The sequence below is a fragment of the Thunnus thynnus genome, chromosome 1 (assembly GCF_963924715.1).
Source record: "Thunnus thynnus chromosome 1, fThuThy2.1, whole genome shotgun sequence".
In the NCBI taxonomy this organism is placed as follows: Eukaryota; Metazoa; Chordata; class Actinopteri; order Scombriformes; family Scombridae; genus Thunnus; species Thunnus thynnus.
This window is the reverse complement of record NC_089517.1, coordinates 22,476,128-22,493,211: the sequence shown is the minus strand read 5'-3', so window position 1 is coordinate 22,493,211 and position 17,084 is coordinate 22,476,128. Positions and strand designations below refer to the sequence as shown.

General features: G+C 41.1%; 1 protein-coding gene across 1 annotated transcript in view; it reads left to right on the top strand.

The window, feature by feature from the left end:
- The first annotated feature begins 468 nt into the window (after window positions 1–468).
- mafa (MAF bZIP transcription factor a) overlaps window positions 469–17,084 on the top strand; it is an 83,804-nt gene continuing 67,188 nt past the window's right edge. The window contains exons 1-2 of the mRNA XM_067591110.1: window positions 469–1,815; window positions 10,335–10,400. Coding sequence (XP_067447211.1) covers window positions 842–1,815; window positions 10,335–10,362 — 1,002 coding nt within the window. The 5' untranslated portion in view covers window positions 469–841 and the 3' untranslated portion in view covers window positions 10,363–10,400. The remainder of the gene's footprint in view (window positions 1,816–10,334; window positions 10,401–17,084) is intronic.

The following is a 17,084-nucleotide window of genomic DNA, read 5'->3' as shown; positions in this document are numbered from 1 at the left end:
AGATAAATGTAAAACTAAAGCCACATCTATCTATCTATCTATCTATCTATCTATCTATATCTATTTTTGTTTTTTCTCCCATTCTCTTTTTCTTCAAAACGTGCAGCATTTATGCTCCTACGATTAATAAATCTACAGCATGCATGCTTCACTTTCTTTCACTCAATAAAAAAAATGAATAAAACTGGAATAAATTGTTGCTCGAACCTGTATAATAACGGATATTAAAGTTACGGCTGTAGTAGTCAAAGAGTTAAGAGTCTGTGTCCCAGCTGACAGTCAGCTGATGGCCTTTGACAGTTGAGAAAAGTTTTGTTTCTGTAGGCTACTAATATGTTAATTAGCTCTCTGAGTGTGCGACCCTATTGGCTCTTCGTCCGAGTCAATTTCCCATTTCCAGCCTGACGTCAGGGCAGCTACAATGCTCTTAAACTCATCTGCTGTGTGATCCCTCTAAAAAATCGCCCCACCAGTCAGCGGCTTATAACGTGCGAGGCTGCATTTGCTCCCTTACTTTCGGCTTTTTCTCCCTCTCCGCTTGCGCAATGTATTCATGAAGAAAGTGTTGAATGTTTGAAATACAAAACCGCCGAATTTCACATGCTGAAAAAGGACTCCGCTACTCGTGTGCGCGGCACTGGTGTGTCTGTGCAATAGACTCTGCAAAGAAAAACTACTCATACACGCCTGCAAGTCCGTGGCTGCAAAAAGGGACGCTGAAAACCTCGTTTTTCAATTTCAAGACAAACGCTTAAAAATCAAACTGGCTCACGTTCTTCCCAACCAACCCAGTTTGACAGCTGCTCTTCAGCCCATTTGGAGGACTGTCAGCAGCAAGAGGATGGCATCAGAGCTGGCAATGAGCAACTCCGACCTGCCCACCAGTCCCCTGGCCATGGAATATGTTAATGACTTCGATCTGATGAAGTTTGAAGTGAAAAAGGAGCCGGTGGAGCCCGATCGCAACATCAACCAGTGCAGTCGCCTTATCGCCGGGGGATCCTTGTCTTCCACCCCGATGAGCACGCCTTGCAGCTCGGTGCCCCCTTCCCCAAGCTTCTCGGCGCCCAGTCCGGGCTCGGGGAGCGATCAGAAGACACACATAGAGGATTTCTACTGGATGTCCGGTTATCAACAGCAGCTGAATCCAGAGGCGCTGGGCTTCAGCCCCGAAGACGCAGTCGAGGCGCTGATCAACAGCAGTCACCAGCTCCAGTCTTTCGATGGCTATGCCAGGGGCCAGCAGTTTGCTGGCGCTGCCGGAGCAGGAGGCACCATGGCCGGAGAAGAGATGGGGTCCGCCGCAGCCGTGGTGTCGGCAGTTATCGCTGCCGCAGCCGCTCAGAACGGCGGGCAACACCACCACCACCACCATCACCACCACAACAGCAGCAACGGCCACCACCAGGCACCCGGCGTCCAGTCCAACGGCACTTCTGGGACAAATCACCCACACATGCGCTTGGACGACCGGTTTTCAGACGACCAGCTGGTAACCATGTCAGTGCGGGAGCTCAACCGGCAGCTACGGGGGGTCAGCAAGGAAGAAGTGATCAGATTGAAACAGAAGAGGAGGACCCTTAAGAACAGAGGCTACGCTCAGTCCTGTCGGTTCAAGCGGGTCCAGCAGCGGCACGTCCTGGAGGGGGAGAAGACGCAACTCGTGCAGCAGGTCGAGCACCTAAAGCAGGAGATCTCCAGGCTGGTCCGGGAGAGGGACGCGTACAAAGAAAAGTATGAGAAGCTCATCAGCAACGGCTTCAGAGAAAATGGATCCAGCAGTGACAACAACCCTTCATCTCCGGAGTTTTTCATGTGAGTCTCGACATTATCGTGAAAAAAAAAGAATATCAGATGAGTTACTCACCCCCGCTTAAAAAGTTTTCATTATGAAACTTTCTTTTTTTTCATTTGGCGCAAATGCCTACTAGACCAAGAACTCATTTGTCAACTTTTTTGATTTTTTTTTTTTTTTAATTTTTGTTTTATACATTTTTTTTTTTTAAAAAAAAACAAGAGTTTGCTCCATTCTGCGGCTGCATTTAGATTTGGAGGGCTTGTCGTCCGTGTTTTTTTTTTTTTTTTTTTTTTTTTTTTAATTTCGGAGGGGCATATTCAGAAAACTTTCATCTACGTTTTTCTATCATATTCAGTATATTATCTACATAGCCTGTTTGTCAAGATTTTTCATCGTTGTTCATTAGATTTGCAGTGTTTGAGTAAGATATGATTTTTGAAAGTTGATCCAACTTCATGCGGCAGTAACCTTTACAAAGTGTGCATGCAAGCACTCGGTATACTCTTGAAGTTCATCAACTTGCCCTTTTTCATCATTTTACTTTTAATTCAGTGTACAGATACCTGTCAAAACTGCATCCATCGACAATATGTTTTTGGTCTTATTACCTTTTTTTTTTTGTCTGCCAAACTTGGAGGATTGCGAGCCTGCCGTTTGACGCCACCTCATCTCATGCGTTTGCTTGTTATTGTGTTGAGCAACAAAAGACTATATTCATTACAAACTATTCATTGTTTTTAAAGAGATGTGTTATTGAACTGGCCTGCATGCTGGACATGTATGGTTTTTCTTTCTGATGTCCTTTTTTTTGTCGGATGACTCCAGCATGGCATTCATAACTTCATTTATGGCCTCCTCACTTTTTTGGGACAGCAACAAAAAAGTGACAGGACTTCCCAACCCCTTGTAATCTATACAAGTACAGTTCAGCTGTGTTGAAGTGCACCACCATCGACTGTCATTAGGCTGCAGTGAATGCGCTTATATGCATTCTTGATGGAAGTTGATCGGCGGGGATCCTGGTTCGAGGGGAAACGAAAAGTCTTCACTATAAAGGAAATCATCAGTCCCTTTCCTGGAAGTTTAGTTTGCTGCTTGAAGCCTACTGTTATTTAAAGATATTCCATTGTGCATTTGACAAACTTTAATTTTTTTAAGCATAATTTAAGTACAAAGTTTTATAATCTAAGTTGCAAAAAAAAAAAAAAAAAAAAAATAACGTGCTACAGGTTGAAGCCTATAGATTACTGGGATAATTATTAAGAAGAGAGCTGCACAAAAGTATTTTTGACATCGGTTTAAAGAAATTGGCTCGGCTCCAGCAGTGCTGTATAGTGCATAAACAGCGTTTTTGCAGCATGTTCTTCAAACACAAGTGTGAGAGCTCCATTGCTCTCCGCCACACATTTCATTATTTTAGTTCAAGTTTGAGAAGATCATCCTCATAAGTTAAAGTCAGCTGCCATGCTTTTGGAAATGTGTTTTATGAACGAACTGAAGCATTTGGGACTGAAATGCACTAAAAAGAAATTCTCGCCTGTAATCATGTAGAAGTTGAGAAAAAAAAAAAAAGTTCCACATCTCAAGAAGATAGCCCATTTGGCATTGTGTTATGACGTAATCGTAACATTTTTGATACTTTATTATCAGTTCAGGAGAGACTGTTGTTTTGTCTTAAACGAACTCAATATTTGCAAAGCAATAACATTTATTATAATCAATAATGTCTGGACATTGTTAGATCGTCAGGAATTGACACCCTGCATGTGCAAAAAGAGGGAGTACCATTCGCCAATAAATCTTAAAAATATGTTAATTAATCTTTCATCTTATATATAGTATATATATATATTTTGCTGTGCAAAATTATTTCACTCACTAACCATATGTGATGTTCATATGTGCTCGTTTTTTTTTCATTTCATACAATTAAATGATATGCAATAAATGTATGTAATTGTCTTCAATAAGTTTCTCACTTTTCTTTTGACTGGTGCTCGGGATTTTTGCTGTGAATGAAACATAATGAAACTAGAAGAGGGATCAAAAATCAAGATTACAGCACTACAATTTAACGCTGTATATATTTGCTACTGTTGCACTTTTTTCATGTGTTTTTTGGCCCAATACTTATTTAAAACCGGACCACACTGACTGGATCAGGAACATGATTTTAATAAGAGTCATTTATCCATTTACTCAAACTGATTAAGCAACAAAATTGGAAAGCAGCTCAGGTTGACACACTTTTATTCATTTTTGACGCTTGACAGTGCTGCATGTAAAAATGTTCATTGTTGAGATGCAAGTCCAATGTTACAGATAAGCTGAGGAAACCACAAAGATAAAGACACTCATTGGCCTGCATGTGAAGGTACTTTTTATGACACACTATTGTTAGATAGAGATTTTAGAGCTTTTTTCTTTTCTTCCGATCTCAAAATTAACAGAATAAAAAATCATTTTCAGAATATCATGACCCAAAAATGTATACTAAAATCATATTTGCTGTCATGACTTTTTTTTTTTCAGTATTTCAACTCCATTTCCATCATCTTTACAACGAAGGCACAACTATATTATATTTAAAATTATTTGGTCCATGCATTTCATCCTCATTTTGGATTACTGAAGATAATGTTATGGAGACAAATATGATTTACATCATTTTTTTTCTTACTGTAAAATGTGACCTGTGATTAGTGAATGAGTCTGTGTGTGTAAGGACAGAGTGTGTGTGTGTGTGTGTTTGTGTGCTTATGTTTGTGCACACGTGGGTTTGTGCATGCATGTCTGTGAATGTGCAGCAGTGTGAATGTGACTTAATGTGTGTTTTTTCTTCAATGACAGTAACGATGACATTTCTATGTGCATTTCTTGTGCATGTTGTATTTGCATCTTTCGTGTGCCCTTTTTCATACTGCTTGCTTCCTGATCTGTGTATGTGTTGTGTCTTGTGTGCCCGCTATCTGTGTCAGCTTTTTTGGACACTACGTGCTAACTGTCATGTAGCATGTCACCATTTGGCTTTCCCAACTTCATCCCACTTTATCCTATTTGTCGGAAGGCCTGGATGCTGGCCTGGAGTAGATATGCCCTCAGAGTGGGGGGTGCAGGGAGGGCACAGGCATGTAAGGCATGTGAGGGGGCGCTGGAGAAGGTGCCAATGTAAGTCAGCCGCTGCGGTGGGCAGCAGAAGCTCAGCGCTGCTATACCCAATCTTGCATTTTAGTAGGTGTTTACAAATCTAATTTTGACTTCTTTCAACACTACTTGAACTTCACTGGTGCATTAACTGAAAGGGCCACTTTTCTGAAACACAAGAGGAAAAGTTCTTTTGTAAGTTCTGGGACAAGGAATAGCCTTGTGGGCATCTTGTTTCACTGTTCCAGAACAATTTGTTTGTTGAAACAGGAAGACCAATGTGCCAGAATACACTTTGAAAAAACACTAAGGTTTCTGAGGACAGATTCAGTCTGGATTTGTCAGCACACTCATAGGATTTTTTGCAACTTAGACACACTTTGTGTGTGCATGGCTGTGAGCAAAGCACATATACAAAGGGCACCTTTCACTAAAATTAACCACACTGTCAGTATGTTAACAAAGCAGCGAGCGATCAACTGTTATTCTACACTATGAAGAGTAGTGTTTGCAGTTATAAATTTCATACTTGTTAAATTCACAAAAAAGCCATCTTATGCACCATCTGCCAGCGGTGATGTGCTGCACAGCTCGTATAGGAAGGGCAGTTTAAACCCACTACTTGCATCCCGCTCTGTTTTGTGTGATTTCCTCTAAGGTGCGTGCTGCTGCTGTGGTGGCTGATTTGCCCAGAGTGAGGGGAAAGACTGAGACAATGGTCAGGCTTGGGCTGAATTAAATGATTTTGCTGATGATTAATAGTGGTGTGGGCCACTGGCTCCTGCGATGTAGAGATGATAAATCGTGAGTGCAGCTCCGTGCAGCTGTGCCAGTGTTGGGTTTTAGCATGCACACACCATGCAATTTACAGCCAAGCCGCTCTCCTTCTTCCTCAATTTATCTAATTACATCTATTTGATCTGAGCAGTAGCGCTGCTATATTTTGTTATTTCATATTAACCACAACAATGTATTGCATGGCTTCAGTAGGGATAATTGTTTGCTTTTTCTCCTCTTTAAAGAACATGTTTCTGTACTTGCCATTTCAAAGGGAAAATAATTTTCGCTTTACTTTCGAGTTAGGCTTTTCTTCCCTGAAGGCCACACATTTGTGTGGTGGCTTTTTTGATGTGTTTTGAGTGGTATGTAAAAAATGAAAATTTGGTTTCAGTTTAAGAGTGCCCTGTTCTACTCTTTAGCTTGTTTATTTTGATTGTTTCCTTATTGGGGTAGATCAGTTAGACCTCTAATGTCAGTGCACTAGAACTAAGAACATACTCACCGCACAACATCAAATGAAAAAACACTCACCAGCCACACACACTAGCACCAACACACACACACAGACAAACAATAAATAGCCCTGCATTGATTTGCTCCAGCCTTTTGTTTCACAGCTTGATATTCCTTGTGGTCTTTTCTGTACTCTGGCATTTATATGACTCAAATACTTTAGTCTCCAAGCTAAATGACATTTGCATGAAGACAGATTTAATTTGCAAAAGATGTTTCCCCTTATATCTGTGGCACCAGTGCGCTATGGCTATGCAAGTGATAAATCTATCGATCTTACAATTATGTATTTATATGGTATGTTGGCACTATGCAGGTTGACAGCATAAGCTGCAGCATGATGCTCTCTCGAATAGCGGTACGCCAGTTGACAAACTCAAAAATCGGGGCTAGTTGGGGGTCTGGATTCTTACAGGCTTTAGAAGGTGCCAGAAGAAAGGCTGCAGAGGATCTGTTGTGTTGCTGTTTGTGTGTGATTCTGCATCTCTTAACTCACGCCGGCCTGTGTGCCAGGTCGATTAATGCCTGTGTAGGTAATACGTGTGCTTGTGTGTGTGTGTAAATGTGAGAGTATGTTTCTATGCATGCATGTGTGTGTCTCCTGTCGTCTTTTGGAGAAGAGGATGAGTAGAGGTCAAAAGTTACAGCGCACAAGGCTGCTCTCAAAGTCATTAGAGTAATCCCTGCCCTGGGGAGCTCATGCTCATTTCCTCTGCCCAGAACCCACTGAATGAGATGTACATGCACATCCGACATGGTACAGTACACAGTAAATTCAAGACTACTCACTGCCAATTTTTTTTTTTTTTTTTTTTTACCCATTTCCTGTATTTTGCTGCTGTCTTAGAGAGTTACTCTACTGCAGCATACTTTTTTCTGTTACTGAGGATTTCAACAAAATCTTAATACTTTAAGGCAAAAACATATTCTTGTAAGTGTGTTTGTATAAAAGCAATATTATTAAGTAATGTATACACATGAATCAGCTCCAAGTAGATGAGTCATACGGTAGGTTGAAATACACACAACATATTTATGTATTTACATGCACTATGCAGCATTGAAGTGTTACCTTCATTTTTAAAATGTATGGAACAGGGCAGACATGGCTCTTGGCCAATGGCTGACAGGTTTACTTGCATGACACCAAACATTTTTCTTTTTTCTCCCTATGTAGCTGAACAGAAATAGCCACTGAGCCACAGTCAAGTGGGAATAAGGATGGTAAAAATAAGGCAGCCTTTGTACTGATTGAACTAATCACAGTAGTATAATGGGCATTGTCTGGTAGTGTTTGAGGCACCCGTGATGATCACAGAGTGCAGTTAATTTTATTTTAACACTCACATCATACAAGGATTGAATTGTGGCTGTTGCAAAGACACAACAAAACAACCAGTGGTACTTGAGGGAAATTCATTGTTCCCTGTTAAATATCCATCAACCATGTCCTAAACTGGGATTTTCAGTGTTCGTCCTGAGTTAACACTTTAATCAAAGTTTAAAAAAAACATGTAACTGTCAAAATATTATTATTTTATTATTTGAAAGGAAGGTTTAAGTTCTCTCTAGTAATGCAATTAATCTAAAATAAAATTTAATAAAAGGAAAAATTAAAAAAAAAAAAAAAAAACGTGATCTGATCTCACATTTTCACTTGCATGGTCTTCTACTTAGAAGAAGTTGTCAAAGTTTTTTTTTAAAAAGTTGCTTTTCACAATTTCATTTTAAACATACAGTATGAAAAGATATACGTACAGAGCTATTTAATATAATTTTGTAACAAACAGGGCAGTGTGTATATATTATAAAAAGTGATACTTTGAAGGAAACTTCTGCATTCTTTCCATTATCCATTTTTATCCTATTGGTTGCTAGGATTGGAGCCTGTCTGAATATACATAAACTGAAACACTCATAATCCTTTCACAGGACCACAATCGCCTCCTATTTTTTTTATTATTATTATTATTTAAATACATTTTGAAATCATATAGAATCATAATAATCATAATTTTAATGTATGTATTTCATTAATCTTAGATTTTGTCAGATTACTTTTCTCAGGGACAAATCACAAAACATCTGATCATTTATGAGTTTGGGTTTCCTGAAAAACAGTAATGCAGATAAGAGGATATCATGAATGTGCAGAGTTAACAGTATCAGTATCAGTTGTCTCAGCACAGCCAGGTGGCAGCCACATCTGTGAATGATCTGTCTTGATTCTTAACAGATAAAAAAACAAAGAAAATCCCTTCTCTTTACACTGTATATGAGAAGTACAGTACAAAAACACTCACTCCTTCGGAATTAAACAGACATCAGGGATCAATTAAGGTGCTTATTTTATCAGAGTACGCCTTGCTCTTTCTATATATTTCTTCTTTTTTTGTGTGTAGCAGAAAGTCACAGCATGCTTCAAATAGACATTAAGCGGATACGCATGGTGTCATTAGAGAGTTGTCCTTGAAAGACTGGCTGCAGGTTATGTTGGTAATGAGGTGGTTGGGACTTGCTGGGGTAATTTTATATGTCTGTAAATGGACCCAAACCAAGAGCCTGTGACTTAAATAAATGCAACACCATCTCCCAGCAGCCCGGCTGCACAAAAGGTGAGTTAAAAAATATATATATATTCATATATATACATCTATATATATATATATATATATATATATATAGAAGTGGCATCTTCTACAAATATTTTTTTTTTAAAAACTCACTAAAGATATCCTGTATGAACAAAATCGCATATAAAATCCATGCATGTTAGGTTTCAAGTTTTAATAGAATCATTAGTTTTTCCTGTAATTTTCAAAGCATGCTTATGAAATGTAGAGCTGCAGCTGAGCAGTGCATACGAGACACAGATGAGGATTTAGTCTTCGTCTAACAATAACCAAAGTTTTTTTGCATGGGGAGTATTCTCCTTTCTTATGTTCTCCCTGTAACATGTATAGCATGATGTATACTGCTGGAGAACGATAACAACAGTATGTGAAATAAACATCAATAGAACATTTCCATACATTTCTAACAGATGATTTGCACCAACATGTTAACTGACATCGTGATTCAGCTCTGTATTATGTATTAGTGCAGTGCAGAAGCCTAACAAATACTAGAGAATCTACAGAATCTTTTCTCTCAATGTAATCTCTCACTTTTTCAGCACAGTTTTTAAACTTTCTTCAAAAACCAGGATATCTCTCCCACTGATTAAAGTTTACACTTGTGATTTAGATGCAAGACTCTCTTTCTGCTGCGGTACTAATCTCATCCGGCTGCATCACTGCTGTTTCCCTGCAGTTTCTATATACTCTGTAGAACTGAGTTATGTGGCATTTATTTGAAAATCCAATGATTTAAAATTTCCTTCACTGCAGTGTATGGGCAAAGTATTTCCACAACTGTCATTTTCCACAGCGTTTTAAAGGGACCCTGCTTGGCATCCATGCGCAGGGAGCTAAGAGCTAAGCTAATGTTTTCACTTGTGTAACATTTATAGTCAGTATGAATAACAGACTTGCCTATTTGCTTGTGTGTGTTTTGAGAGTGGGGGGGTGGGGGGGTGGGGGCAAATGAAAGTGTCTGTCATGAAGCCAACCTCCACTGTTAATTTGTGAGTGCGATAAACTCCCTGCCTTTTAGAACAATTGTGTAATTTGATGAAATGAGCAGGTATAAAAGTATTTTGCGTTTTGCAACGGCACACTGCATGCTTAGATATTTTAGTTTTGTCTCTGGTGGTTACAGTGTTTTGATGCATGGGTTCTGCCTGTAGAATCTATTTGCATGCAAATTTTTACATTTCCTTCCGCATCAAACGCTTACTATGATACATGTACTGTATTTCACCAGACAGACAAGGTGAGAGTGAATCTCACTTGAAATGGATCTACTTGTTTCTTTGTGATTGTTTGTGCGCATCTGTGTATGTGTGCGCATGTGTGTGTGTGTGTGTTTGACGGTGTGGCGGAGAGTGGAACACAGTTGAAGAAACAAAGGAGTGAAGGCAAAAGACACTGTGTGCATTTGCTTTGATATTCATTTATCCACTCTTATGTGTTTTGTCCAATCTTATCTGCTCTTCTAGGTCTTCAAGAAAATTCCTCCATCTGTGATTTCAAGCCCCATTCCTCCGTGCCCTTGGCTCCTTGAGGTAAAACACTTCTTACTCTCAGCTTTTTTTGTTTTTCCTTCTCCTGTAGTTCTAACCTTATGACAGTGAGTGAAACAAGTCCACAAAATATTAGTCCTGTAGAAGAAAATCAGAATTGTAATAACAGTACCAAATATAATTATTAATATGTACTGGTGTGGTTGATTCTATTTTCCTATTTTATCACTGCACAATTAAACCCATACTGAATATTCATTAATATCATACTCCCATTAATACAGCCACTAGATGCAGTACTGAATGTTCTATAGCATACTGCATGTCTGTAAGGCTTCCATAATGGCTACATTATGGAAGACCGTAGTTTGTCAATTCCTATTCATATGCTGAAGAGCATACACCTTCTTTATGTTCACAATATCTCTCTCCATCACATCTCTCTCTATCTCCCTAATACAATGACTATACAGAGTACTGTATGCATTTTCCCACCTTATTTAAATCCACAAAGAAAAAAAATAAAAATCCAGCAACACAGATATGAAGTTTTCAGGCCTCCTGAATCAACAGCACAACCAGCAGATTATAGCCATTCATTCAAATGTATATTACATGTTCAGATTTTGCGTGAAAAAGGCAAGAGAGAAAAAACGGAGCGTCTCGGACAACAGGCGAGGCAGAGTGAAGAATAAGCTTATAGTCCTGAAATCAATTCACAGAGACAGAGAGGAACCTGGGCAAATGTATATTGCAAGTCCAATTGTTCCTATAATGGTTTCACTGATTGTTCTATAGCAAACCGCTTGGTCATGACACATAAGGATGAGAGGTTCGAGCTTGTATTCAGGACTACTGTCCACCTTGGTGAAGCAAAAATGTATGAGTGTGTGTGTGCGTGTGTCTCTGTTTGCGTGTACATGTATTTGTATCCCGTGTTATTTACTTGATTGTGTCTAAGTGGGGCGTGGGATCAGTAGCTGGCCTTTCTCCAGCTCCACTTAACTTCAGTAGGGGAAGCAGGACAAAAGCCATCGGGGAAGACAAGGACAAATCATCTTTAGATGAAGTGTTTTAAGTGCTCTGATTCTCCTCCCACGTCATCACTGTGAATTAGGTGCCCTCTGCTCACTGCTAAGGGGTGTAGAATATAAACAATGCCAAGGGAACGGATGTTAAACGAATGAAAGTGGAAAACCATGAGGGTGTCAATCTTAGTCAGCCTCGTAAATCTCAGTTCCCTTGCCATGCCGCTGCGCTGTACCAATGTTGCACTCTGACAACCTGCCAGCTGAGCTTAGAGGGGCTGCATGCGGTGTGGTCTGGTCGATCCTGTTCTTAGCGGTTTCAGCTATGGCAGACGTGGCAGGCAGAGCCATGTCTTTGTTTTATGCAAATCCATGCATATGAGGAGCGGGGAGGGCGATGAGCAGTCTGGCCACGTAGCTCCAGGAGGACAGGCTGAGTGATGGAGACGGAGAGCCAGGTCTCGGTGTCCTTGCCTGGGGAAAGAGTGTCCTGACTCCGGCCTGGACTGCCTAGACACCATCAGGACACTGTGTCACTGCGCCCCTACCCTACTAACACAAGAGAGAAAGACTTTCCCAAGCACTAATGTATTTACACTGAGAGATGTTGAGATGGCGAGGAGATAAAGAGAGGTTAACATTGATATGAGACTGCCAGTGTGTCTCACCCATGACTGGTGTGTGTGTGTGTGTTACGAATGCAGGCGCACCTCGGGGGTTCGCCATGCAAAAAGGCACTGGAGTTCAGAGCCCAGCAGGGGGTTGAAGGACCCAGAATATGCTGACAAAGATAAAACGCCAGGTGTGTGTATAGGTGCTGTAAGTGTGTGAAACAGGCTGTGAGAGAGAGAGAGAAAGAGAGAGAGACAGATCAGTGTAAATATATATTAGGGAAGCAGGCTGGTGTATGTGTGTTCATGAATGTGTGCATGTCTGTGTGTATGTGTTTCACATAGTCATTATATAAAAGGTAGGCAATGCCACCACCCATGTGGCTGCTGAAAAGCAGGGTGGTTTGGGTGAAACTTGCTGAAATAGTCTCACCCACACACCACATCCAAACACAACGATCCATTTCCCATCTTCACAAGTGTCTTTTGCTTCTTGATATCAGTGAAGTTCATCTGTAGAGCAAATAACACCTTGTGAATGTTTTCTAAAAAATTTTTGTGCACCCATCCTCTCTATGCTCACCCATCCCCAGAGCTGCATGCTAACAGTAACGCTCGGTCGGAGGCTCTTCTATCACCGAGCTCTATTTCTGGGTGCCAGGATGTTGCTCTCAGTCGTTGAGGGCTGATGAAATCGATCCAGATTGACTTGTCATGAGGAGGAGAAAATGTATGAGCTAGACGAGGGGTGCAGAGGCCATAGAGAGAGAGAGAGAGGGCGGGGGGCAATGCAGAAGTACAAAAACAACCTCGTGCTCCATATGGGTCAAAAGTCGAGGAATGATTTATTCAAGACTGGGTGTTATCCCTCGTTCCCCCTCCTTCTCTCTGCTCCACCTGCCTCTCGGAAAGGAGTGAGAAACTGGAGACTGCTCAGAAGGAGCTGACTATATTTAGCTTTGGTGACCAAAGACACTGTGGTCTAACTTTAAAGTTAAAAATACAGATATCCATGTACAGTTAGATGGGCACGGTTTGCGTCACTACCACGCACCAAGCACAAGTTTTTCAGCTTGGACTTAGACTGAGGATAGAGTTCAAATGAGTCTGTAGCTGTCACCGGGTGCTTTTTCTTCACAGGAGATTATATATACATACCGGTAGCCACATACATCCGTTAGAGTTATCCTTGTTTACCCTGTATTGGTACGACAAGTGAGTAAGTTTAACTGTGCAAAAAGATACAGAAGAAACAAAAAGTGTTCCTTTTGATTGTGAGAGTGATTCTTTTGTAGCGAATAAAGAAGCAAAGAAAGAAAGCAGGGAAGAAAGAAAGAAAAAAACAGGAAAGAAAGAAAGAAAAATAAAAAAAAAACAAAGTGAGTGAGTGTGAAAGAAAGGGAAAGATTTATGGCTGCATTTGTATGTGAAGTGGTACTAGATTTAGCTCAGTGTGTTTGGGCAGAGCTCCACTTTGCTAATTATTTTCCTGTGGCAGAGTTCTCAGCATGGAGCTCCTCTCTCGCTCTGAGAAGAGAAGCTCAGCGGTAAGTGCTTAGTCAGCCCTACTCTGGGTGTGAGATACTGTTGGGTCTCTGGTGGACGGTTGGGGAGGCGGAGCAGCATGGGACTAAGCCATCGCAAGGGCGAAGGCTTTGAGGAGAGGGCAGACCCATCATCACCCATCAGTGAAAGGAAAGAGAGCAAAATTCTACTGTTGGAAACAGAGAAGGAAAAGTCTGTTTAGTATCTCTCTCAGTCCCATTTTGACTTATCTTTGCATGTCTGCTAGAGCTGGTAGTTTACTGATTGTTTCTGAAGACCAGTAACACTATGGACATACAGTAGCTGTTATAAAAATCTATAAAGCTGCACTCATTAGCAATTAGCAATGGTATGGTCTTAAAAACTTAAAAATCACATCAGTGTTGTTTCTGCACTGCCTTGATCTCTATGCCAGTCCCTCAGTCATTCAGTCCAGAGGAAAGTGTCTGCGTTCTCTGTTTATCTCCTCCCTCTCTATTTATACTCCAATGTCAAACTTGTCTTTCTTCCCATCTCTATACCCCTCTTTTTAGAGTGACACACAGCTCCTCCTCTTCTGTCTGCCCCGCTATCCTCCAAATGACTCTCCTCCTCCTCCTCCTCCCAAACACACTTACCTTCCTTCCCCTCGCCTCTGTTCCCAACGTCACTTTCCCTCCCTCCTCCTCCCTCTGCCTCGCACTGCACCTGCTTCCCTCCCGCTCTCTGCTCCCTCTCTAAACGTCACTTCCCCCCCCTCCCCTCCCCTCCTCCTCTCCTCCTCCACTCCTATTCTCCCCCTCGTTAGCTTGATGAATGGCTTCACTGCAGGGAAAGTGCTGATTTTCATCCCTCTGTCTGATTTCTGCTGGCTGTTATTAATTTCAAACACTCAGAGAAAAGCAAGTGAGTCAATAAATAAGGAAATGAACACACTTCATCCTGCCATACAGCAGCTCTCACAGTCATTCACCCAGGGTACTGGTCCTATGTAGAGGCCAGGCCTGTATTTATACTGGGAGGGTTTAGCTCCGCTCTCGAATTGCAACTCACTTCAGTATTTTGTAAAAGAAAGAATAAAAGTCGTCCGGTACCGCTGTGTCATATCAAATGTTTCTGGAGTATTTTCAGCATCTCGCTTCATTCAGACAAACAGGACCAGAGGGAGACAGAACGACGGTACAAAGTAAATAGCTCTGAAGAGACCTGCAGTGTCCCTTCTCATATTTCATCTTTCACACTAGTGCACCATTTAAGAAATGTATACAGAGAGTGACAATGGGAAGAGGGATAGATGAGATGCAGGCTGAAAGAGAACAGCAGCCGAACAGAGTTATTGCTGCACATTAAACGATGTCGTCCACACAGCGTGGCTGGGGCTCTATCTCTAAGTGCACATTACTTACATTCCAGGCTTAATGCATTGTGTTTGCCCGTTAACATCAAACGCAAAATAGCCTCTGAGATGATACGACACCCTTTTTCTTGCTATCAGACGGGAACGCTCGCGCCAAGAGTTGCTATTCTCTATTTTATGTATTTAATTAAAACGAGGGTATTTAATCACACCAGGATCACCATAATGCATGCACAGACACAGAAATTAAAGCCCCAGCTATCATTAGGCTGTTTACAAAGTGTTAAGATAAACAGTCTGGTTGAGTACATGTCTTCAACACATACGCATGTCCTCTGTTGTGTGGTCTGTGCTCTTTAGCTATACGGCTTATGTTCCCTTGGCTAAGGGAATTAACACAATATTTGGTATCACATTAATAGTAACACATACAGATTTCCTCGGGACCAACACTTCCTTAATTTTCTGGTATATTCCCGACACCTCGCTAATTTATTGATTTCACAGGACTGTCTTATTGAATCAGTGTACGGCATGAATATGTTTCTGTGAGAGAAACTGAATTACAATAAAGAGAAGGGTGCTTTGCTTCTCATGTTAGGTGTAGTGTGAAAGTAAAAGCGCTGCTCTTTGCCCTTTGAGTCACAAAAGGTGTGGATTTCCATTTACAAGAAAGGAGAACATGTGTAAGATGGAGATGTTAGAGTTAATTTTCTAACCCAATGTCAGTACTGCAAGGTACTTTGTTTCAGTATCTCAAGTATTATTTGTGCCAAGAGTTGTGGTTTGACAACTTTGGCACTTGATGTTTTTCCCCGAGATCTGTTGCATCCGTCACAGACTGAATATACAGCATGTGAGAACAAAACAAAGTTAGAGTAAAATAGAGTTTTTTGCAGTGTATATCTCACTGAGTCTCTGTCATTCCTCATTTAATATATAAATAAATAAAATATAGCAAAGGCTCAGCGTCAAGACATCCAAACTTTTGTTTTGTGAACTGGCTTCATTATTGGTATGGATATAGGATGAGATGAGGAAAGAGGAGAGGAGAGGAGAGGAGAGGAGAGGAGAGGAGAGGAGAGGAGACTGTATTAGTAACTGCAGGGGTAGTGGAGCCTGTATGTCTGCTTCATGGCTCTGTGAGCGCAGACATAACTATTGTGTTTACAAGGCTGAGTTGCTCTTATTGTTAAATTATTGGGGTGGGGGTGCGTTAAAGGAGGAGGAACAGAGAGAAGGGGTGCAGGGGGAATAAATATTTGTTCCTCTCTCTCATAGTTCTGGTTAACCAGGCTGAGGAATGCTCTTTGCGTTTTATAATTACAGAGTTTGGGGCAGTGTCACCCTTGGAGAGTACATGGCCTCAGAGACTTGAGAGAGGGAGGGTAGTGACCGGGCCCTGAAGTGTGGAAGGCTGAGGAGTGGCACACTTCTGCATGTCGCTGCTGTCAGGCATGTTAAGTTAATGGCCATGTGTCTTGAGGTTACTCTCTCAAGTGCAACACAGGCACGCCAGGCCAGACCAAGCTGTGAACTCTGTTGGTCACCTCGCTGTCATCTTTTTGTTGGTTTGGAAGGGAGTGTGACCCCTGGGAAAGAATGTTGTGGCAGAGAAAAAAAAAAAAAACAGAAGATCTCACGAGAGACCCACAACCCTGCTTCGCTCGCTCTTTCTCAGTATTAAGGAAACTGTCTTTTCTCTCTCACACTCACTTGCACATCCTCTTTATTGAACATACTCAATATCTCTACTGCTCTGCAATGCTCTTATGGTTTTTCTCTCTCTCTCTCTCTCTCTCTCTCTCTATGCGACCTGGCCATTAAAGGAGAGCGATGAGTTCACAGCTGATAGTCTCTGGTGTAGGATGACATTATCGGAAGCGGCTGCATATAGATACTAAAAAAAAAAAAAAAAACAGAAAGAAAATACTATGGCACACTTCTCTCAGTATAAACTTCTGTCTGCTTGGATTACAATAATGACCCCTGACAAACCATAATAAGACACATGCATCTCTATGGATACTAGCCATGACCAGAGGAATGGCCCCTGTATTAACTGTCCAACTGGACAGTTCTGCAGTATGAGACTCTTGTTAGCAAAAGTTGTGTGTCCTTAAACCAAAGGTCATGGTAGAAAAAAACAAAACAAAACATAAAGATACAAGCAAATGCATTCTCAATATACAACCCAGTATGCCAC